The following is a 23829-nucleotide window of genomic DNA, read 5'->3' on the forward strand; positions in this document are numbered from 1 at the left end:
GTTGCGCTTCGGCGGGGCGGTGTGGACTTGTTGGGCCGAAGGGCCTGTTTCCACACTAAGTAATCTAATCAACTTACAGACTGGCCAAAGAACTACATGCAAGACTGAAATACCTAATAGAAGAGTCACAGCACTCCATCCACTCCACCCAGGAATTCCTAAAAATCATCAAAAACACCAAAATAGAGGAAGATGAAGCAATGATCTCATTCGGCGTAACAGCACTGTTCACCTCCATCAACATCGACCTGGCAAGGGAAACACTTACCACACTTTTAGAAGAGACCATCACACGCACCCCAACCACCATCAATCACATTACCAACGAAAACATCATGAAGCTAGTGGATCTGTGCCTCACCACCCACTTCACTTTCAACAACATAGTCTACAAACAAACCAACGGCACACCCATGGGATCTCCGCTATCAGGATTCATAGCAGAAGCAGTAATGCAAAGACTAGAACAAACAGCCCTACCAACCATCAACCCAAAAATCTGGGTCCGCTACGTAGATGACACCTTTGTCATCACAAAATGAAACAAGATAGAAGAGACATTTAACATCATCAACAACACCCTCACAGGTATAAAGTTCACCAAGGAGGAAGAAACTGACAACAAACACGCATTCCTGGATGTCACAGTCGAAAGAAAGGACAACGGAGAACTACAAACCTGTGTATACAGAAAACCGACAAACACTGACCAAATACTTAACTACACCAGCAACCATCCCAACACACACAAACAAAGCTGTATCAGAACACTATTCCAACGAGCCACCACACACCGCAGCACAGACGAACTTCGGAAAACAGAGGAAAACCACTTATACAATGTATTCAAGAAGAACGGATACTCAAAAAATACAGTGCGCAGATTCCTCAAGAACAAACCACGACAAGCAGACCAAACACAGCCAGAAACCCTAACCACCTTACCATATATCAAAGAAGTTTCAGAAATGACAGCCAGACTACTAAGACCCCTCGGAATCCTAGTAGCACACAAACCCACCAACACTCTTAAACAAAAACTAACAAACTTAAAAGACTCAGTACAACCCATGGACAAAACCAACATCATCTACAAAATTCCAAGCAAGGACTGCCACAAACACTATGAAGGACTAACAGGAAGAAAGTTAGCCACCAGGATACACGAACACCAGCTCACCACAAAAAGACACAACCCTCTCTCCCTCGTAGCCCTACACACGGATGAAAGAAACCACACTTCGACTGGGACAACACATCTATCCTGGGACAGGCTAAGCAAAGACATGCCAGAGAATTCCTAGAGGCCTGGCACTCCAACCACAATGCCATAAACAAACACATAGATCTAGATACCATCTATCAACCCCTCAAAACACGAACAGGAAATGACATCACCACAAACCCCAGGAACCCCATCCAGGAGAAAGATATAAATAGAAAGCAGGAGACAACAGCTTCGCTTCACTTGGAGGTTGCCACTGATGATGTTACCTAGCCAGGTAATGAAACGTCTGGATATCAAACCTACAGCTCAGTGAGCAAACCTACACCCTGAACCACCCTTTGTGTGAGAAAGTTGCTTTCCAGGTCCTTTTTAAATGTTTCACCTCTCTCCTTAAAATTATCCACCCGGGTTTTGAACTCACCTTTGCCGTTTAACTTTTTGAATCAATGCCCCTCATGATTTTATAAATCTCTATAAGGTCACCCCTCAACTTTCTATGCCTCAGCGAAAAAAGTCCCAGCCTATCTTGCTCATTTTTATAACTCAACCCCACCAGTGCTGACTGCTGCTGGTTGTAATCATTGCTGACCTTGTCAGTGTTACACTGGGGAGGTTCTGTTCAGGTTTCACTGAATTAAATTAGAATCTACGGCACAGAAACAGGTGATTCAACCCAACTAGTCAAGGCTAGCACTTATCCTCCAAATTGGACTATGGTGTACATGTTCTGGTTGCCACACTAGAAGGATGTGGAGTCTTTGGCATTGGTACATAGAACATAGGACATAGAACAATACAGCGCAGAACAGGCCCTTTAGCCCTCGATGTTGCGCTGACCTGTGAACTATTCTCAGCTCGTCCCCCTACACTATCTCAAAATCATCCATGTGCTTATCTAAGGATTGTTTAAATCTCCCTAATGTGGCTGAGTTGATACATTAGCAGGTAGGGCATTCCACGCCCTTACCACACTGCGTAAATAACCTGTCTCTGGCATTTGTCTTAAAACTATCACCCCTCAATTTGTAGTTATGCCCCCTCATACAAGCCAACGTCATCATCCTAAGAAAAGGTCTTTCACTGTTTACCTTATCTAATCCTCTGATCATCTTGTATGTCTCTATCATTCCCCCCGTGGCCTTCTTCTTTCCAATGAGAACAGACCCAAGTCTCGCAGCCTCTCCTCATAAGACCTTCCCTCCAGACCAGACAACATCCTGGTAAATCTCCTCTGCACCTTTTCCAATGCTTCCACATCCTTCCTGTAATGGGGCGACCAGAACTGTACACAATATTTCAAGTGTGTCCGCACCAGCATTTTATATAGTTGCAGCATGATATTGCGGTTCCAGAACTCAATCCCTCTACAAATGAAACCTAACACACCGTATGCCTTCTTAACATCACTATCCACCTGGGTGGCAACTTTCAGGGATCCAAGCATGTGGACTCCAAGATCCCTCTGCACATCCACACTACCAAGAATCTTTCCATTGACCCAGTACTTTGCCTTCCTGTTATTCTTCCCAAAGTGCATCACCTCACATTTAGCTGCATTGAACTCCATTTGCTACCTCTCAGCCCAATTCTGCCGTTTATCCGAGTTCCCCTGCAACCTGTAACATTCTTCCAAACTGTCCATGACTCCACCGACTTTCGTGTCGTCTTCAAATTTACTAATCCAGCCACCTATGCCTGCGGCTAAGTCATTTATAAAAGTTACAAACAGCAGTGGTCCCAAAACAGATTCTTGTGGCACACCACGAGTAACTGGACTCCAGACTGAATATTTTCCATCAACCACCACTCGCTGCCTTCTTTCAGAAAGCCAGTTTCTAATTCAAACTGCTAAATCTCCCTCAATTCCATGCCTCTGCATTTTCTCCATCAGCCTACCATGTGGAACCTTATCAAAGGCTTTAATGAAGTCCATGTATACCACGTCAACTGTCCTACCCTCATCTATATGCTTGGTCACCTTCTCAAAAAACTCAATGAGGTTTGTGAGACACGACCTGCCCTTGACGAAACCATGTTGACTATCTGAAATCAAATTGTTGTTTGCTAGATGATTATAAATCTTATCTCTTATAATCCTTTCCAAAACCTTTCCTACAACAGAAGTAAGGCTCACTGGTCTATAATTACCTGGGTCATCTCTGCTGCCCTTCTTGAACAAGGGCACAACATTTGCAATCCTCCAGTCCTCAGGTACTAAACCTGTAGACAATAACGACTCAAATATCAAAGCCAAAAGCCCTGCTATCTCCTCCCTAGCTTCCCAAAGAATCCTCGGATAGATCCCATCTGGCCCATGGGAGTGGTCTACTTTCACTACAGAAAAGGTTAACCAGGATGTTGCCTCATTTGGAGGTTCCTAACTATGAGGAGAAATTGGATAATCTTGTTTTCTTTTCACTTGACCTTTGAAGGATGAGAGGTGACCTGATAGAAGTTTATTAAATTATTAGAGGCATGGGTAGATTCATGAGTTAGAGGTTTTTTTCCGCCGGGTAATAATCTGTCAATTATTAGGAAACATAGTTTAAGGTAAAAGGGGGCAAATTTAATGGAAATGTGAGAAACAAGTTTTTTGTACAAAGGGTGCAAAGTGTCTGGAATGCGCTGCCAGAGGAACTGGTTGAGGCAAATACAATAGTAATGTTTAAGAGGCATCTTGGCAGATATATGAATAGGCAGGGGATAGAGGGATATGGACCGTCTAAGGCAAAGGCTTTTTACTTTAAAAAGGCATCATGTAAAATGCACCTTGGTGGGTCAAAGGTCCTGCTCCTGTACTGTACTGTTCTTTGTTCTTTGGAAACTGATCACTCCAAAATTCTTACACCATTTTACTTCGAACACTAAATACACTCTATCCTGTGAATGAACAGAACTGAGCTGAGAACACATCAGCATTCCTGCTGGACATCCATTCTTTCCAACCATTGAAATTTCCCATTCACTACAGTTTCTGTTCTAGTATAATATAAAAATACTGAGACCGCGAACCCCATCTGATCCCTTGTACTCACCCAGGAGTAAGTAAGCTGTTCCTAATCTCATGACTTTCCACCCACAGTGTCACCAGAGGAAATGCTTCAGCAGAGCTCTCTTATGCACTGAGTGAGTCTGAGCACAACCTCAATATTTTTACACATTTTACATCATCCACATGTGCAGCCACTGCAGTGGAGGAAGTTGCTTCATGCACTGTAACAGGAGCTTTATTGTGAAACTAGACATTATCTTTCAGATGGACAGTAACAGTTTATCAGACAACATCAGTGCAGTTTGCAGTCCTCTATATATGAGCAGCTCCAATTTATATTTGAACAATAACTTGCACATGTTTATGATGGACAGGAACTGTACTTGTCATATTTCAATAGAGAGAACAGAATCTTTCCAGGCCCTGAATGACATGGGCTATGGTGAGAAATCTGGAGGATTTGAGTGGGAAGTCAAAGGAGACGTTTCTTGATGTGAGGAGCAACAAGTTGTATTTTCCAATGTAGTTCTGAACCTTGAGACAAGATTCTCACTCATGATCAGCAAGAAGGCTTTAATAGACAATAGACAATAGGTGCAGGAGTAGGCCATTCAAACCCTTCGAGCCTGCACCACCATTCATGGCTGATCATCCTTAATCAGCATCCTGTTCCTCCTTATCTCCATAACCCTTGATTCCACTATCCTTGAGAGCTCTATCTAACTCTTTCTTAAATGAATCCAGAGACTGGGCCTCCACTGCCCTCTGGGACAGAGCATTCCACACAGCCACCACTCTCTGGGTGAAGAGGTTTCTCCTCATCTCTGTCCTAAATCATCTACAATAGACAATAGATGCAGGAGTAGGCCATTCAGCCCTTCGAGCCTGCACCAACATTCAATATAATCATGGCTGATCATTTCTAATCAGTATCCTCTTCCTGCCTTATCTCCATAACCCTTGATTCCACTATCTTTGAGAGCTCTATCCAACTCTTTCTTAAATGAATCCGGAGACTGGGCCTCCACTGCCCTCTGGGGCAGAGCATTCCACACAACCACCACTTTCTGGGTGAAGAAGTTTCTCCTCATCTCTGTCCTAAATCGTCTACCCCGTATCTTTTAAGCTGTGTCCTCTCGTTCGGCACTCACCCATCAGCGGACACATGTTTCCTGCTGCCAGAGTGTCCAATCCTTTCATAATCTTATATATCTCAATCAGATCCCCTCTCAGTCTTCTAAACTCAAGGGTATACAAGCCCAGTCGCTTCAGTCTTTCAGTGTAGAATAATCCCGCCATTCCAGGAATTGACCTTGTGAACCTACGCTGCACTCTCTCAATAGCCAGAATGTCTTTCCTCAAATTTGGAGACCAGAACTGCACTCAGTACTCACCTAAATTGTCCAGGTCACCCTGTAATCTCCTAACATCCTCATCACATTTCACCCTGCCACCCAGCTTTGTATCATCAGCAAATTTGCTAATGTTATTGCTGATACCATCTTCTATATCATTAACATATATTGTAAAAAGCTGCGGTCCCAGCACAGATCCCTGCGGTACCCCACTGGTCACTGCCTGCCATTCCGAAATGGAGCCGTTTATCACTACCCTTTGTTTCCTATCAGCCAACCAGTTTTCAATCCAATCTAGTACTTTGCCCCCAATACCATGCGCCCTAATTTTACTCACTAACCTTCTTTGTGGGACTTTATCAAAAGCTTTCTGAAAGTCCAGGTACACTACATCTACTGGATCTCCCTCGTCCATCTTCAGAGTTACATCCTCAAAAAATTCAAGAAGATTAGTCAAGCATGATTTCCCCTTCATAAATCCATGCTGACTCTGTCCTATCCTGTTACTACTATCCAGATGTGCCGTAATTTCATCCTTTATAATAGACTCCAGTATCTTTCCCACCACTGAGGTCAGACTAACTGGTCTATAATTTCCTGCTTTCTCTCTCCCACCTTTCTTAAAAAGTGGTATAACATTAGCCACCTTCCAATCCTCAGGAACCGACCCCGAATCTATCGAACTCTGGAAAATAATCACCAACGCATCCACGATTTCCCGAGCCACCTCCTTCAGTACCCTGGGTTGTAGACCATCAGGCCCCGGAGACTTATCAACCTTCAGACCTAACAGTCTCTCCAACACCAAATCCTGGCAAATATAAATTCCCTTAAGTTCAGGTCCTTCAGCCACTGTTATCTCAGTAAAAATACCCCGTATTTTTAAGGTGTGTCCTCTGGTTCGGCACTCACCCATCTGCGGAAACATGTTTCCTGCCTCCAGAGTGTCCAATCCTTTAACTGGGAACATTGCTCATTCTCACCCTCATCATTATTTAATCTTGTCTCATTAATTGACAGCTTCCTTTTCTACCATCTGCCAGATAGAAGCAGATGCTGTGAATTCTCAAAGTGAAAGTCTGCACAGTTCCCTAGCAATTCCAGCTTGTTCCTCCGGAGCTCTATCTTGGACACTCGGCAACAAGATCTCAGACACACACCATGGGCAGCTACCACCTCCAAACACCAGCTACTGCAAGGACACAGCATTATACCCAGCTGATGTACTGGAGCAGGCTGCATCTCAGGGCTGCTCACTTGCTGTTAGTGTTCACTCACATTGTGCCCACTTGGATGCCGACAGTGTCACTTACCTTGCTTTTTGCCTTTTTGTGTTTTGACACTTGAACCAGATCTCAAAGGCTAACAGTATTGCTCTCTTGCCTTGCAGTGTGACACAGACATACGAGTTCCCTGATCAGGGCTATTAATCAGGTCCATTCAGGGAGCCCAGGCTGACAGTTAAAAAGATACTCCGCAACACTTTCTGATACTCTGAGAGCTGGCTCAGAGGGATTTGAACCAATGTCAAGGAATTTGCAGTGATGGGAAACTGGCCTCTGTGGAGTTATCTCAGTGACAATGAGAGTGAAGCATGTTTCTGAAGGACCTCACTGACAACAGTTTCTGAGCTGGGGGAAGCATTTCTGGCAAGATGCCATTATTTGGGAAGCTTGACTCATTCGACTCTGCCAACGACGACTAGGCGCAGTATGTTGAAAGAATGCATCACTTCTTTCCGGACAAATGACATTGGGGCAGATGGAAAGCAATGAGGGATTCTCCTGACAGTTTGTGGACCCATAGCTTTTTCAGTTATTAGGAGCCTGACTTCCACTGAGGCACCAGATACAAAAACATTTCAAAAGCTGTTGGATTTAGTTAAGGAATATTATGACACCAAGCCTCCTATAATTCTGAGATGCTATCATTTTGACTCAGCAAGTCGAGAACCAGGGAAATCCATACCAGGATTTTTGACAAGGTTAAAAACATCTGGCGGACACATGTGACTTTCGTTTGACCCTTAATGAGATGCTGAGAGACCATTTGGTACGTGGGATTGATGATGATACAAAAGCACCTACTAGCTGAAACCCAGTTGGACTTCAAACAGGCACCACAACTGGCTTTATCATTGGAAACTGTGCCAAGTGAAGCACATGAGTTACAGGGTACTCCGATGGAAGTGGACATACTCGCCAGTCTGACTACATTTGGGGAACGTCACTTGAGTGAATACAATTGCATAGCCTCAGGACATATCCTAAACAGAGGGACTCTAGTTCAGCCCACAGCAAAACCCCAAATCAAAGCCAAGTCTCTGTCAAACAGTTAAAATTTCCTTCATTATCTGGGCCGGCAAGCCATTGTAGTTGCTGCCGGTGTGTGGACTTGAGATAGCAAAGGAGTCCCACCAGATCTTAATTAAGAGAACTCAGAGGCTGTTCTCCTGTAGAGTTCACACCCTGGGACATCCATGTGCATCTGGTTTGGAACAGTTAAATTGCTTAACATCATTCAAATCAGAATCAATCAAAATAAATATCTGTGGAATGGTCATCCAGTTCTTATGGAGGTCGATAACAGCGCGGCTGTTTCAGTGTTCACAGAACTATTTTTTAACAAAATTTGCTCTGGACTGCAATATTGAAGTCTGCTCAAGGCCTCAGCTAGACTGATAATGTATCCCGGGGAACCTTGACAGATTTAGGCTCCAGCTTCAGTTCCAGTCTCTTTTAAGAAGCAGCTGATTCGGTTCCCAGTGATTGTAGTAAAAGGCTTGGACCCAAGCTTCATGAGGTGAAGTTGGTTGAGAGAGATTCACCTCGATTGGTTCAACATTTTTCAGTTAGAAAATGGTTGCCTGTGGAGTTCTAATGAAATACGCCAAAGTCTTTCAGGAAGGTCTCAGGACTATCAAAGGGATCAAGGCCATCTTTCATGTTGACCAGGAAGTAATTCCACAATTCTGCAAGGTCTGACCACCGCCATTTGCCTCACGCGCAAAAGTAGAGGCAGAAATCAGGAGGCCGGAGAGTGAAGGAACCATCAAACCAGTCCAGTTTCTGGAATGGGCAGCACCTATTGTTCTGATTGTGAAGAAAGCACTGGTTCACCTTTGTGGGGATTTTAAATAAGTGGTAAACTGCTTTTCTCAGCTGGATGAATACCCAATCCCTCACATAGAGGATTTTTATCCAAGATGGCCAGGGGTCTGTCCTTCCCGAAACTGGACATGAGTCATGCATACTTACAATTGTGGTTAGATGAGGTTTCCCACACTGATGTTACCATTAATAGTCATGAAAGTTTGTACCAATTTACGAGACTACCATTTGGGGTATCGTCAGCCTACGCAATTTTTCAGCAGATGATGGAGAACATCTTACAAGATCTACCCCAGGTCGTCATTTATCTGGATGATGTGCTCATAACAGGGAAGACCAATAAGGAGCACTTAGAGAACTCAAACACAGTTGTTAGGTGTTTCTTCCAGGAGGGCGTCTGGCTAAGAAGGGAGAGGTGTGTGTTTCAGGCACCCCAAGTGACCTCCTTGGGCTATTGAGTTGACAATATCGAGTCACACCCATTGGACGATAAAGTGAGGGCAATCAAATGTGCCCTGGTCCCAACACCTGTACATGAGCTCAGGTCTCCCTTTGGGCTGGTGAGTTCTTACGGAAAGTTTGTCCATAACCTGGCCTCCATCCTGGCACCTTGCATCAACTCCTAAAAGAGGGTGTGTCTTGGAAATGGTTGTGAAGCCATAGCTTTTAGGGAAATGAAGAAACAACTATCATTCTGGAAATTGTTGGCACACTATAATTTCAAACATGGTCTGCTGTTGACATGTGATCTCTTTCTGGTAGGTCAAATTTTGCATCTTCTCTAGTCGGTACACCCACATACTGAATCAGAAAATGTTCTTGTTCACATTTAACAAATTCCTCTCCATCTAAACCCTTAACATTATGGCAGTCCCAGTCCATGTTTGGAAGGTTAAAATCCTCTACCATAACCACCCTTTTACTCTTACAGATAACTGAAATCCCCTTTCAAATTTGTTTCTCGATATCCCGCTGACTACTAGAGGGTCCCAATAAGGTGATCATCCCTTTCTTATTTCTCAGTTTCACCCAAATAACTTCCCTGATGTATTCCCAGGAATATTTTCCCCAAGTACAGCAGTATTGCTATCCCTTTGCTAAAATGCCACTCCCCCTGCTCTCTTGCCTCCCTTTCTTTCCTTCCTGTAGCATTTGTATCCTGTAACATTAAGCTGCCAGTCCTGTCCATCCCTGAGCCACATCTTTGTAATTGCCAAGATATCCCAGTCTCATGTTCCTAACCATGCCCTGAGTTCATTTGCCTTCCCTAATAGCCTCTTGAAATGAAATAAATGCAGTTTAATTTGTCAGTCCTACCTTATTCTCTGCTTTATCTCTGCCTGCCCTGACTGTTTGACTCACTTCTTTTCTCAACTGGTCCAGTATCACTGTCTCGCTGGATGCACTCTGATGTTTTCTTTCTGCCAATATGGCAAGTTTACATTTTTCCACATGATGGTACATTTGCCAAATTTTGCCAACTCTCCTAACCTATCTCACATCCATTTGCAAACTCTCTATTTTGTCTTGAAAACTTAATTTCTTATCTGTGTTGGTTTCATTAACAAATTTAGCTACCATCCATTCTGTCCTTATTTCCAAATCATTGACATAGATTGTAAATAGTTGAGGACCCACCTTTGATCCCTGTAGCATCTAACCCCCAAAAAATGCCCAGTTATCTCACTCTCTGCTTCCTTTTAGGTAATGAGCCCTTTGTTTATGTGAATATGTTACCCTTCACAGCACAAGTTCTTCTGTTGTAATCTTTACTGTGGCATCTTATCAATTACATTTTGGGAATCCTTTTATAAATCCTCAAAAACTCCAATATATTTGAGTAAACATGATTTCCCTTTCACAAAAACATGCTGACTCTACATAAACAAGTTATGATGTTTTACTTATCTTTCCAAAATTACTTTAAGATGGATTTGAGTGTATGAATCAAAATGATCACACTGAATGTACATGTCCAGGGTTTACCAGGTGTGTACTGTATTTCTTCCTGTCAGGTGAGGGTGCAGTGCCAGAAATAGTTTTCCATGCTGTTCAATTCAAAGAGAATCGTGTCGCCCAAGAATATAGTCACAATCATGCCGAAGAATACCAGGGCGGTAAGTGGGTTTTACTTAACCTCTTCTCATGTTGCACTGACAGCAAATTGATTGATGCCCATTGTGTGTCGTTGGCTCAGTCAGATACTCTAATGTTAGAATGTTCAGCTGATATTCCAACCCTCAGAAAAAAATATGGTTGAAATACGTCAAAAACGCATCATGAAATTTGGTGCTGTCACGGAGTTTGCTCATTATATGGCTTGCCCAAGATTGCCCTATTGAAGCCAGGGAGATACTGGTGAGGAGAACAGGTGGTAGTTTTGATGCTGTCACTGTCCAAGATCAAATGCCTCTATCTGCACTGTAGAGGTTCTATGATTCTCACTGATTTCCATCCCCCATTGGCACTCATGTATCGCTTTGGTAATAAGGATCACGGGGGTTATCACATCTATGATGTATGTTCACATGTATTGTCAGCAAGTGTCGTGGATAGCAGAGCCCCTGACTAGTATTTCCCTTTGCTAATCCAGAAGACCATTTGTCATCCAGTTTGCTTCAAAATGAAGCTGAGACTATTCTAATCAGCGTGGCTGAAATGAACTCAGCTGAACCATCAGAGGACCCTGCACCATTGCATTTTGAACAGAAAGTAACCCATTGAATGCAATCATCAGAATTTATTTTTCATTTTGTTGTAGAACTCAGAGTAATGATGAAACTGTTTTTGTCTCATCCACTGTGTGAAATAGACCTGACAGCTGAAGAAGTGGAGACCATCATTTGTTTTGCTGCAGTGATTTGATTAGATTAGATTAGATTACTTACAGTGTGGAAACACTGTAAGATGTGGATGGACTTTTCATTGCTCCTTGAATTGGCTGGTATTTGTTCCAAGGACCATACGCATTAGTGACAAGAATCTCAATTCTGGCAACAGATGCATGAAACACCGCCCTGTGTGACATCTCACCCCCCACCCCAAATTGAATGGTATCATGACTAGAGACTAGAACCTGACCATTCCTTAATCACCACTGAGTCAAAATGTAGAATTCCCACGAGATAATACGATGTTGGAAATCCTTCAGTGCCTGAACTGCAGTGTGCTGGATTGCAGTGTGCTGGATTGCAGGAGGTGGCTCATGACCGCTTTCTGAAGGCAATTTGGGAGAGACTATAATTGTCAAGAACACCCCCACCCATGAAAGAATTTGAAGTAAGTTACACATTAGTGTGCACATCCTGACATGCTCAGTAGAGCTATTAAAACTGGGGTATAACTGCAGGCTCACTTCTTTTCTTGGTTGACAGAACAACTGACTGTTGCAAGAATGAACATTTCTCCTGAACCTACCCTAGAGTATGGTTCAGTTTGTGAACTTATTATCCTCTCAGTGAGAAGACCGTGACTTAGAGTCATTTAATCCATAGAGATGTACAGCATGGTCCAACCCATCCATGCCGACCAGACATCCCAACCCAATTTAGTTCAACCTGCCAGCACATGGTCCGTATCCTTCTAAACCCTTCCTATTCATATACCCATTCAAATGCCCTTTAAATGCTGCAATGTACTAGCTGCCACCACTTCCTCTGGCAGCTCAGTCCATACACGTACCACCCTCTGTGTGAAAAAGTTGCCCCGTAGGTCTCTTTTATATCTTTCTCCTCTCACTCTGAACCTATGCCCTCTAGTTCTGGACTCCCCCACCCCAGGGAAAATATTTTATCTATTTATCCTATCCTTGCCCCTCATAATTTTGTAAACCTCTATAAGGTCACCCCTCAGCCTCCGATGCTCCAGGGAAAACAGTCCCAGCCTGTTCAGCGTCTCCCTACAGCTCAAATCCTCCAACCCTGGCAACATCCTTGTAAATACTTTCTGAACCCTTTCAAGTTTCACAACATCTTTCCGATAGGAAGGAGACCAGAAATGCACGCAATATTTCAACAGTGGCCTAACCAATGTCCTGTACAGCCACAACATGACCTCTCAACTCCTGTACTCAGTACTCTGATTGATAAAGGAAAGCATACCAAACACCTTCTTCACTATCCTATCTACCTGCGACTCCACTATCCTATCTACCTGCGACTCCACTTTCAAGGAGCTATGAACCTACACTCCAAGGTCCCTTTGTTCAGTAACACTCCCTAGGACCTTACCATTAAGTGTATAAGTCCTACTAATATCTGCTTTGCCAAAATGCAGCACCTCGCGCTTATCTAAATTAAACTAAGTCTGCCACTTGAAGATCCAGCCTGATTCCTATACCAGACTGCATTACAATGCCCTTGCATCTGTTGTTAAGCTAAAGCCTTTCCCTCTCTGTTCAGGTGAACATCGAGGCACTATCAGAGGAAGATGTAGAGTCTGTAGAGAAACAGATTTATATGACTGGTACACAAATCATGAGAAACTGGTGGTCAAACGCAAAAAAAATCCAAAAGGCGAACGAAATGTTTTTGTTTACATCAATAGAGCTGGAATAAAGGAAGAAGTTAATCTGCCGATCTGTCTTTACTTATTTTCAGGATCTCCATAAGTTTGATTCATGTGTATGGGCAAAGTGCTGCTGTGGTTTGCCATTGCCTCTAGGATGACAGACCAGGAGACTTTCTGACTTTGACCACTGACTATAAGCCTGATTGGAATGATTCACTGGCTGATAACCTGTTTTGCCCACGTTATGAATGGAATAGCATTCAGGTCATGGCCAGCAGGTTCTGGCATGGGTCTCAAAGGTCAAGTTTCTGTCTCAGAGGAAGGGTCACTACCTCTGGGCCACAGTTAAAAAACACACACCACCAGATTGATAGTCCAACAGCTTTCTTTGGAAGCACTAGCTTTCAGAGTGCTGCTCCTTCAGGTAGCTGTGGAGCAGGACCATAAGACACAGAATTTATAGCAAAAGTCTACAGTGTAATACAACTGAAATGATATATTGAACAAACCTAGATTGCTATTAAGTCTTTCATCTTTTAGGGTGGGTTTCAGGTTTCTGTTCATTAATATGTAAATCCCAGAACTTCTTTTAATTCACATTGTCAAGATAATGTAAGATTTTATTTTAAAATAGGTGACATCTCAGCTCAGACAATGCATTAAAGGTCTAGATTAAAGTAGTGCTGGAAAAGCACAGCAGGTCAGGCAGCATCTGAGGAGCAGGAAAATTGACGTTTCGGGCAAAAGCCCTTCATCAGGAATGGAGGCACGGAGCCTCCAGGGTGGAAAGATAAATGGTGGGGGTGGGGGGGCTGGTGCTGGGAGAAGGTAGCAAAGAGTACAATAGGTGGATGGGGGTGGGGATAGAAGTGACAGGTCAGAGAGGAGGGTGAGGGAAGGTAGCAAACAGTACAATGGGTGGATGGGGGTTGGATGAAGGTGATAGATCAGAGTGGAGGGTGGAGTGGATAGGTGGAAAGGAAGATAGGCAGGTTGGACAGGTCATGAGATGGTGCTGAGCTAGAAGTTTGGAACTGTGGTAAGGTGGGGGGGGTAGGGGAAATGAGGAAACTGGTGAAGCCCACATTGATGCCCTGGGGTTGAAGGGTTCTGAGGCGGAAGATGAGGCATTATTCCTCCAGGTGTTGGGAGGTGAGGGAGCGGCGGTGAAGGAGGCCCAGGACCTGCATGTCCTGGGCAGAGTGGGAGGGGGAGTTGAAATGTTGGGCCACAGGGTGGTGGAGTTGATTGGTGCGGGTGTCCCAGAGATGTTCCCTAAAGCGCTCTGTGAGGAGGCATCCAGTCTCCCCAATGTAGAGGAGACTGCATCGGGAGCAACGGATACAATAAATGACATTGATGGATGTGCAGGTGAAACTTTGATGGATGTGAAAAGCTCCTTTGGGGCCTTGGATGGAGGGGAGGGAGGAGGTGTGGGCGCAGGTTTTGTAATCCTGCAGTGGCAGGGATTGGTGCCAGGACGGGAGGGTGGGTTGTTGGGGTGTGTGGACCTGACCAGGTAGTCACTGAGGGAACTGTCTTTGCGAAAAGCGGAAAGGGTTGGGGAGGGAAATATATCTCTGGTGGTGGAAATGTCGGCGGATGATGTGGTTTATGCAAAGGGTGGTAGGGTGGAAGGTGAGGACCAGGGGGGGTTCTGTCCTTGTTGCAGTTGGAGGGGTGGGGTTTGAGGGCGGAGGTGCGGGATGTGGATGAGATGCGTTGGAGAGCATCTTCAACCACGTGGGAAGGGAAATTGCGGTCTTTAAAGAAGGAGGCCATCTGGTGTGTTCTGTGGTGGAACTGGTCCTCCTGGGAGCAGATACGGCAGAAGAAAGGAATTGGGAATATGGTATGGCATTTTTGCAGGAGGTAGGGTGGGAAGAGGTGTAATCCAGGTAGCTGTGGGAGTCAGTGGGTTTGTAAAAAATGTCAGTGTTAAGTGGGTCGTCACTAATGGAGATGGAGAGGTCCAGGAAGGGGCGGGAAGTGTCAGAGATGGTCCAGGTGAATTTAAGGTTGGGGTGGAATGTGTTGGTGAAGTTGATGAACTGCTCAACCTCCTTGTGGGAGCATGAGGTGGCGCTGATGCAGTCATCAACATGGCGGAGGAAGAGGTGGGGAGCGTGCCAGTGTAACTACGGAAGATTGACTATTCTATGTAGCCGACAAAGAGACAGGCACAGCTGGGGCCCATGCGGGTGCCCATGGCTACCAACTCTGGTCTGGAGGAAGGGGGAGGATTCGAAGGAAAAATTGTTAAGGGTGAGGACCAGTTCAGCCAAACGAATAAGAGTGTCAGTGGAAGGGTACTTGTTGGGGACATTGGGAGAGGATGAAACGCAGGGCTCGGAGGCCCTGGTCATGGCGGATGGAGGTGTAGAGGGATTGGATGTCCATGGTGAAGATGAGGCATTGGGGGCCAGGGAAATGGAAGTCTTGGAGGAAGTGGATGGCGTGGGTGGTGTCTCGAACGTATGTGGGGAGTTCCTGGAGTAGAGGGGATAGGACAGTATAGAGTAGGTGGAGAGGAGTTCGGGGGTGCAGGAGCATACTGAGACAATGGGTCAGCCAGGGATGTCAGGCTTGTGGATCTTGGGAAGGAGGTAGAATCGGGCAGTGCGGGGTTCCCGGACTACGAGGTTGGAAGCTGTGGGTGGGAGATCTCCTGAGGTGATGAGATTCTGTATACTAAGATCTGGGAGACACTACCACGGCACAACAAGAATCCGATTCTGTTGTGGAATATGTAAAAACACCCCCTGTCAGTCAGCCGTGAAGTGAGTCATGTGACAATTTACGACCATGATGTGAGGAATGTACTGATAATCAAGACCCACTATTCCATCAGTCATACCAGTTTTCTAATCCAAACTACCATAAGCATGTTATTCAGTTTTCTGGCAGCCTGGAGCCCCAGTGTATATTGTGCTACTGACCTCACCCTCTGTTTTACTTGCCCCTACCAGCTCACCCACCTGACACCCCACCCCCAACATCTCATCCACAAGATACCCAGTCCCCAGCACCATACCCAGAAGTTGAGCATCAGTCTGCACCATGAGTAACAAGTGTTGTCCTGGGATGAGAAACTAATGTCCAAACTAGTGATTGGTACCATTATAGCATCTCAATGAACTCATCCCATGTCAAGCCAAGGTTTAATCATAGCTCTGATTTGATTAAACCTTGGCTTGACATGGGATGAGTTCATTGGAATTCCAGCTACCTGTGAAATGTGAGTTTAATGCCGGATAAAGTAACTATTTTCAACACAACCTTCTTTCATTCCTCTTCATGACCATTCACTCACTGGGGATATGATGTCACAGTAGTTATGTTGCCAAGTTTATAATCTAGAGTCTTGAATTATTGCTTTGAAGAGTTTCCCACATCTTACGACACAGAAAAGGGAGTCTCATAAATAGAACCTTACGGAAAGTGAAGGCAAGCAAGAAGTACAGATAGAAAACAAAGAGGAAAGAGACACTGCTGAATTTTTCAGGGATTCATTACAGTGTGAGAGACAGACTGTTGTAAAGAACAGATGTATCAGTATTAAAGAGTGAAAGCCTGGTGAATGTTTTAGATGTTGCTTCGTTGGCAGAATAATCTTCATTTTGGCACTGCATGCCTATTTCATTAGTAAAGGTATGTTCTCCAGTGGTTGAGACAAATCTTTCATTTCTGGTGCATTCAAAACCTCCAATCATATTGGTGGATATTGCATTTGAACCACACAGATCTGTCTTACACTCGTCAATATCTGGAATACAAAATAACCATGAATCTCCCTGGCCACCTTCATGTACTGATCATCTGCTGGAAGCTTCCGCCTAAACTTTTGTTTGATCTCTGTCTCCCTGTTTCATGGATAGTGTGACTTTCCCTCCAAGAGATTGTTTTGCCTCATAGAGTCACAAAGTCATGGAGATGTACAGCATGGAAAGAGACCCTTCGGTCCAACCTGACAATGCTGACCAGATATCCCATCCAATCTAGTCCCACCTGCCAGTAGCTGGCCATATTCCCCTCAATCTCTTTCTATTAATATACACATCCAAATGCCTTTTAAATGTTGCAATTGCACAACCCTCCACCACTTCCTCTGGCACCTCATTCCATACACATACCACCCTCTGCATGAAAAAGTTGCCCCTTAGGTCTCTTTTATATCTTCCCCCTCTCACCCTAAACCCATGCCCTCTAGTTCTGGACTTCCCGACCCCAGGGAAAAGACTTTGTCTATTTACCCTATCCATACCGCTCATGACTTTGTAAACCTCTATAAGGTCACCCCTCAGCCTCCGATGTTCGACGGAAAACAGCCCCAGCTGTTCAGCCTCTCCTTGTAGCTTAAATCTTCCACCCTGGCAACATCCTTGTAAATCTTTTATGAACCCTTTCACGTTTCTCAACATCTTTCTGATAGAAAGGAAACCAGAATTGCACGCAGTATTCCAACTGTGGCCTCACCAATGTCCTGTACAGCCACAACATGACCTCCCAACTCCTGTACTTAATATTCTGACCAATAAAAGAAAGCGTACCAAACACCTTCTTCACTATCCTATCTACCTGCGACTCCACTTTCAAGGAGCTATGAATCTGCACTCCAAGGTTTCTTTGTTCAGCAACACCTTCCAGGAACTTTACGATTAAGTGTATATAAGTCCTGCTCAGATTCGCTTTCCCAAAATACAGCACCTTGCATTTATCTGCATTAAACTCCATTTGCCACTTCTCAGCCCATTGGCTCATCTGAACAAGATCCCACTGTATTTCTGAGGTAACCTATTTCGCTGTCCACTACACCTCCAATTTTGGTGTCATCTGCAAACTTACTAATTATACCTCTTATGCTCACATCCAAATCATTTATATAAATGACAAAAAGTAGAGGACCCAGCACTGATCCTTGTGGCTTCTACCTATGAACCAGTTCTGTATTCAAATTTACCTGATGCAGAAATCTTATTATCTCTCATACCAAAAATAAAATTGGCATAGATGTTGTGATATTGAAGAACCCATCACACATTTATTACAACTAACTGTTGTGTGGAAACATTACATTCCTCAGACACAGGACTGTCTGGGCCAAAATTATGCTGTTGCCTTATTGCAGGGGAGAATGGTTGTAATAGAGTGTCATGCATCATATGACCAATGGTAAGTGGCATTTTGAGATCTTCATACCATCAGATAAAATGCTATGATGCAGTGATGATGTCATAAGCATTTCTTTGAACGTTCTCTTGACTGGTAAAACACATCACAGCAGTAGCTCAATTTGGAGAGAACAAAAACTCAGAAGTTGAACACCGGTCTACACTATGAGCAGCAAGTGTTGTGCTGGTTTGAGACACTAAAACTCCAAACCAATGACTCTGTAACATTCATATCAGCTCAATGAATTCAACCAATGTCAAGCCATGGATTAATTGGATCAAATAGTATGTTAGCTGCACATGAAATGTCAAATTAATGCTGGATTCAGTCATTATTTTTGAGTATTATGTCCATTTGACTCCCTCCATGATCATTCACTGACTGGAGATACCATGTCACAATGGTTATGCTACCAAGTTTATAACCCAGAGTCTTGAATTAATGCTCTGAAGATGTGAGTTTCCTTCATGTTGCTAAATAGAAAAGGGAGTCTCATAAATGAGAATCTTACAGAAGTTGTAGCAAGTCAGGATGTATCAGTACAAAAAAAGAAGAAAGAGCCACAGCCCACTTATTACGGTGTGTGAGATCCATCTGTTGTAAAGACAGATCGATCAGTATTAAAAAGTGAAAGTCTGGCGAACGTTCAGATGTTGCTTCACAAGCAGAATAGTCTTTACCTTGGCACTGCGTGATAGCTTTATCAGTAAAGGTATGTTTTCCAGTGGTTGAGACAAATCCTTCATTACAGGTGCACACAAAATGGCCAAATGTGTTGGTGCATGTTGTATTTGAACCACACGGGTCTGTCACACACTCGTCAATATCTGGAATACAAAATAACCATGAATGTCGCTGACCAGCTCCATGTACTGATCATCTGCTGTAAGCTTCTGTCTAAACCTTTGCTTGATCTCTGTCTCCCTGTGTCATGGATGGTGTGAGTTTCCCTCCAAGAGATTGTTTTTCCTGATGCAGAAATCTTGTTATCTCCCATACCAAAAAAAACCTGGCACTGATGTTGTGGTGTTCTGGAATCCATCAGACATTTATTACAACTAACTGTTGTGTGGAAACATTACATTCCTCAGACACAGGACTGTCTGGGCCAAAATTATGCTGCTCCCTTATTGCGGGGGAGAATGGTTCTAATAGAGTGTCATACATCAAATGACCTATGGTAAGAGGTGCTTGAGATCTTTGTACCATCAGATAAAATGCTGTAATGCAGTGATGATATCATATGCATTTCTCTGAAAGTTTTCCTAACTGGTAAAACACATCACAGCAGTAGCTCAATTTTAAGAGAATGAAAACTCAGAAGTTGAACAACGGTCTACACCATGCGCAGCATGTGTTGTGCTGGGTTGAGATACTAAAACTCCAAACCAGTGACTCTGTAACATCATAGCAGCTCAATGAATTCATCCAATGTCAAACCAAGGATTAATCAGATCAAAATAGTATGCTAACTACCCATGAGATGTCAAATTAATGCTGAATGAAGTCATTATTTTTGAGTATTATGTCCGTTTGACTTCCCGTCATGACCATTCACTGACTGGAGATACCATGTCACGATGGTTATGTTACCAAGTTTATTATCTGAGTCTTGAATTAATCCTCTGAAGATATGAGTTTCCTTCATGTTGCTAAATAGAAAAGGGAGTCCCATAAATAAGAATCTTACAGAAGTTGTAGCAAGTCAGGAAGTATAGTTACAAAACAAAGGAGAAGGAGCCACAGCCCACTCATTACGGTGTGAGATCCAGCTGTTGTAAAGAACAGATCTATCAGTATTTAAAAATGAAAGTCTGGCGAATGTTTCAGATGTTGCTTCACAAGCAGAATAGTCTTTACCTTGGCACTGCGTGACAGTTTTATCAGTAAACGTATGTTCTCCAGTGGTTGAGACAAATCCCTCATTACAGGTGCACACAAAATGGCCAAATTTGTTGGTGCATGTTGCATTTGGACCACACGGGTCTGTCTCACATTCGTCAATATCTGGAATAGAAAATAACCATGAATCTCCCTGGCCATCTTCATGTACTGATCATCTGCTACAAGCTTCTGTCTAAACACTTGTTTGATCTCTGTCTCCCTGTGTCATGGATGGTGTAATTTTCTCTCAAGAGATTGTTTTACCTGATGCAGAAATCTTGTTATCTCCCAGAGCAGAAAAAAACGACTTGCCGTGGATTTGAAGAATGCAACTAACATTTGTTACAACTAACTATTATGTGCAAACATTGCACACCGCCCTGTGTAGTGTTTTGTTGGGATGAGACACTAATGCGTCAAACCAATGATTCTGTCACATTATAACAGCTCAATGAACACATCCAATGTCAAGTTAAGGATTAATCAGATGAAAATAGTGTGCTAACTACTTGTGAAATGTCAAATTAATGCTGGCTTAAATAATTATTTTTCAATATTACTTTCATACCATGTCATAGTGTTTTATGTTACCAGGTTAATAATTCAGAGTGTTGAATTAATGCTCTGAAGGTATGAGTTTGCCACATGTTTTGATATAGAAAAAGTAGTCTCTGTAGAATCTTATAGAAGGTGAAGAAAATCAGGAAGTGTGAATACAAAACAAAGAAGACAGAATGACAGCTCAACTATTCTGGGATTCATTCTCTGCTAGGAGGCGGCTAGCATCCCCAATGTAGAGGAGACCACATCGGGAGCAACGGATACAATAAATGATATTGGTGGATATGCAGGTAAAACTTTGATGGATGTGGAAGGTTGTTGCAAGGAAGAGGTAAAAACAATGACTGCAGATGCTGGAAACCAGATTCTGGATTAGAGTGGTGCTGAAAAAGCACAGCAGTTCAGACAGCATCCAAGGAGCAGGAAAATCGATGTTTTGGGCAAAAGCCCTTCATCAGGAATAGAGGCAGAGTGCCGGAAGGGTGGAGAGAGAAATGAGAGGAGAGTGGGGGTGGGGAGAAAGTAGCATAGAGTACAATAGGTGAGTGGGGGTGGGGATGAAGGTGATAAGTCAGAGGGGAGGGTGGGGGAAGGTAGCAAAGAATACAATGGGTGGATAGGGGTGGGGATGAAGGTGATAGGTCAGAGAGGAGGGTGGAGTGGATAGGTGGAAAGGAAGATAGGCAGGTAGGAAAAGTCATGGGGACAGTGCTGAGCTGGAAGTTTGGAACTGGGGTGAGGTGGGGGGAGGGGAAATGAGGAAATTGGTGAAGTCCACATTGATGCCTGGGGTTGAAGTGTTCCGAGGCGGAAGATGAGGCATTCTTCCTCCAGGCGTCGGGTGGTGAGGGAGCGGCGGTGAAGGAGGCTCAGGACCTCCGTGTACTCAGCAGAGTGGGAGGGGGAGTTGAAATGTTGAACCACAGGACGGTGTGGTTGATTGGAGCAGATGTCCCAGACATGTTCCCTAAAGCGCTCTGCTAGGAGGCGGCTAGCATCCCCAATGTAGAGGAGACCACATCGGGAGCAACGGATACAATAAATGATATTGGTGGATATGCAAGTAAAACTTTGATGGATGTGGAAGGCTCCTTTAGGGCCATGGATGGAGGTGAGGGAGGAGGTGTGGGCGCAGGTTTTGCAATTCTACGGTGGCAGGGGACGGTGCCAGGATGGGAGGGTGGGTTGTTGGGGGGCGTGAACCTGACCAGGTAGTCATAGACCAGGGAATGGTTCCACCCCTTTCAGCCTTCCGCAAAGATCGTTCCCTCCGTGACTACCTGGTCAGGTCCACGCCCCCAACAACCCACCCTCCTGTCCTGGCACCATCATTCCCTCAGTGACTACCTGGTCAGGTCCACGCTCCCTAACTACCCACTGTCCCGTCCTGGTACCTTCCTCTGCCACCGCAGGAATTGCAAAACCTGAGCCCACACCTCCTCCCTCACCTGCATCCAAGGCCCTAAAGGAGCCTTCCACATCCATCAAAGTTTTACCTGCACATTCACTAATATCATTTATTGTATCCGTTGCTCCCGATGCCGTCTCCTCTACATTGGGGAGACTGGACACCTCCTAGCAGAGCGCTTTAGAGGACATCTCTGGGACATCTGCTCCAATCAACCACACCACCCTGTGGCCCAACATTTCAACTCCCCCTCCCACTCAGCCGAGAACATGGAGGTCCTGGGCCTCCTTCACACCACCCGACGCCTGGAGGAAGAACGCCTCATCTTCCGCCTCGGAACACTTCAACCCCAGAGCATCAATGTGGACTTCAACAGTTTCCTCATTTCCCCTCCCCTCACCTCACCCCAGTTCCAAAGTTCCAGCTCAGCACTGTCCCCATGACTTGTCCTATCTGCCTATCTTCCTTCCCACCTATCCAGTCCACCCTCCTCTCTGACCTATCACCTTCATCCCCACCCCCATCCACCGATTGTATTCTTTGCTACCTTCCCCCACTCTCCTCCCCGATCTATCACCTTCATCCCCAGCCCCACTCACCTATTGTACTCTATGCTACTTTCTCCCCACCCCCACCCTCCACTCATTTATCTCTCCACTCTTCAGGCACTCTGCCTCTATTCCTGATGAAGAGCTTTTGCCCAAAACGTCAATTTTCCTGCTCCTTGGATGCTGTCTGAACTGCTGTGCTTTTCCAGCACCACTCTAAACCAGAATGTTCAAGGAACAGCTGTATCAGTGAAAGCCTAGTGAATATTTTAAATGTTGTTTTGCAACAAAATAGTCTTTACCTTGACACTGCATGAATAGGAGAAAGTGAGGACTGCAGATGTTGGAGATCAGCATCTGAAGAAGGGCTTATGCCCGAACCGTCGATTCTCCTGGTCCTTGGATGTTGCCTGACCTGCTGCGCTTTTCCAGCAACACATTTTCAGCATTGCATGAATAGTTTATCAATAGAGGTGCATGTTTCAGTGATCGAGACAAACCCTTCATTACAGGTGAAATAGAAATTACCTGGCAAATAGAACCACCCTGACCACCCTCATTTACTGATCATCTGCTGGAAGCTTCTGTCTAAACCATCTTTTGACCTCTGTCCCCCTGTGCCATCACTGGTGTGGTTTCTGTCAAAAAGGAAATTCTTCATTTGCGGTTCAGTCTTCCTCAGAAAATGTTAAGCTACAGTCTTGTAGCACAGCAGACTATTTCATTCGAGTGTCACAGAATTATACAGTCCAGAAAAGGTCCTTTGGCTCATTGAATCTGCACTGTTGCAAATAACTTCATATTCATACTTGTCCCAGTTTCCAGCACTTGACACACAGTATTTTTTAAAGGCTGTGAGATTTCCTGCCTTAACCACCCTCACAGGGAATGCAAATGACATTCTCACCACACATTGGGTGAAAAAAGTATATCCCCAGATATACTCTAAACCTCATGCTTTTTGCTTTTAAATTATATCCCCTTGTTATCAATCCTTCAACTAAAGGGAATATCTGCTTTCTCCCTCACCTTCTCCATGTCCCCATAATGTGCACACTTATC

At 44.3% G+C, this 23829-nt stretch overlaps 1 protein-coding gene across 1 annotated transcript in view; it reads right to left on the reverse strand.

Moving 5' to 3' along the window:
- Positions 1-23829, reverse strand: part of LOC122552182 (adhesion G protein-coupled receptor E3-like) — an 83822-nt gene that overhangs the window by 47587 nt on the left and 12406 nt on the right. The window contains exons 4-5 of the mRNA XM_087983180.1: positions 20227-20373; positions 19047-19193 (exon numbers count right to left, since the gene is read on the reverse strand). Of these exons, the coding sequence (XP_087839306.1) occupies positions 19047-19193; positions 20227-20373 (294 nt within the window). The remainder of the gene's footprint in view (positions 1-19046; positions 19194-20226; positions 20374-23829) is intronic.

The sequence above is a fragment of the Chiloscyllium plagiosum genome, unplaced genomic scaffold (assembly GCF_037043375.1).
Source record: "Chiloscyllium plagiosum isolate Xiang-an unplaced genomic scaffold, Cpla_swu_hap1 HiC_scaffold_45, whole genome shotgun sequence".
In the NCBI taxonomy this organism is placed as follows: domain Eukaryota; kingdom Metazoa; phylum Chordata; class Chondrichthyes; order Orectolobiformes; family Hemiscylliidae; genus Chiloscyllium; species Chiloscyllium plagiosum.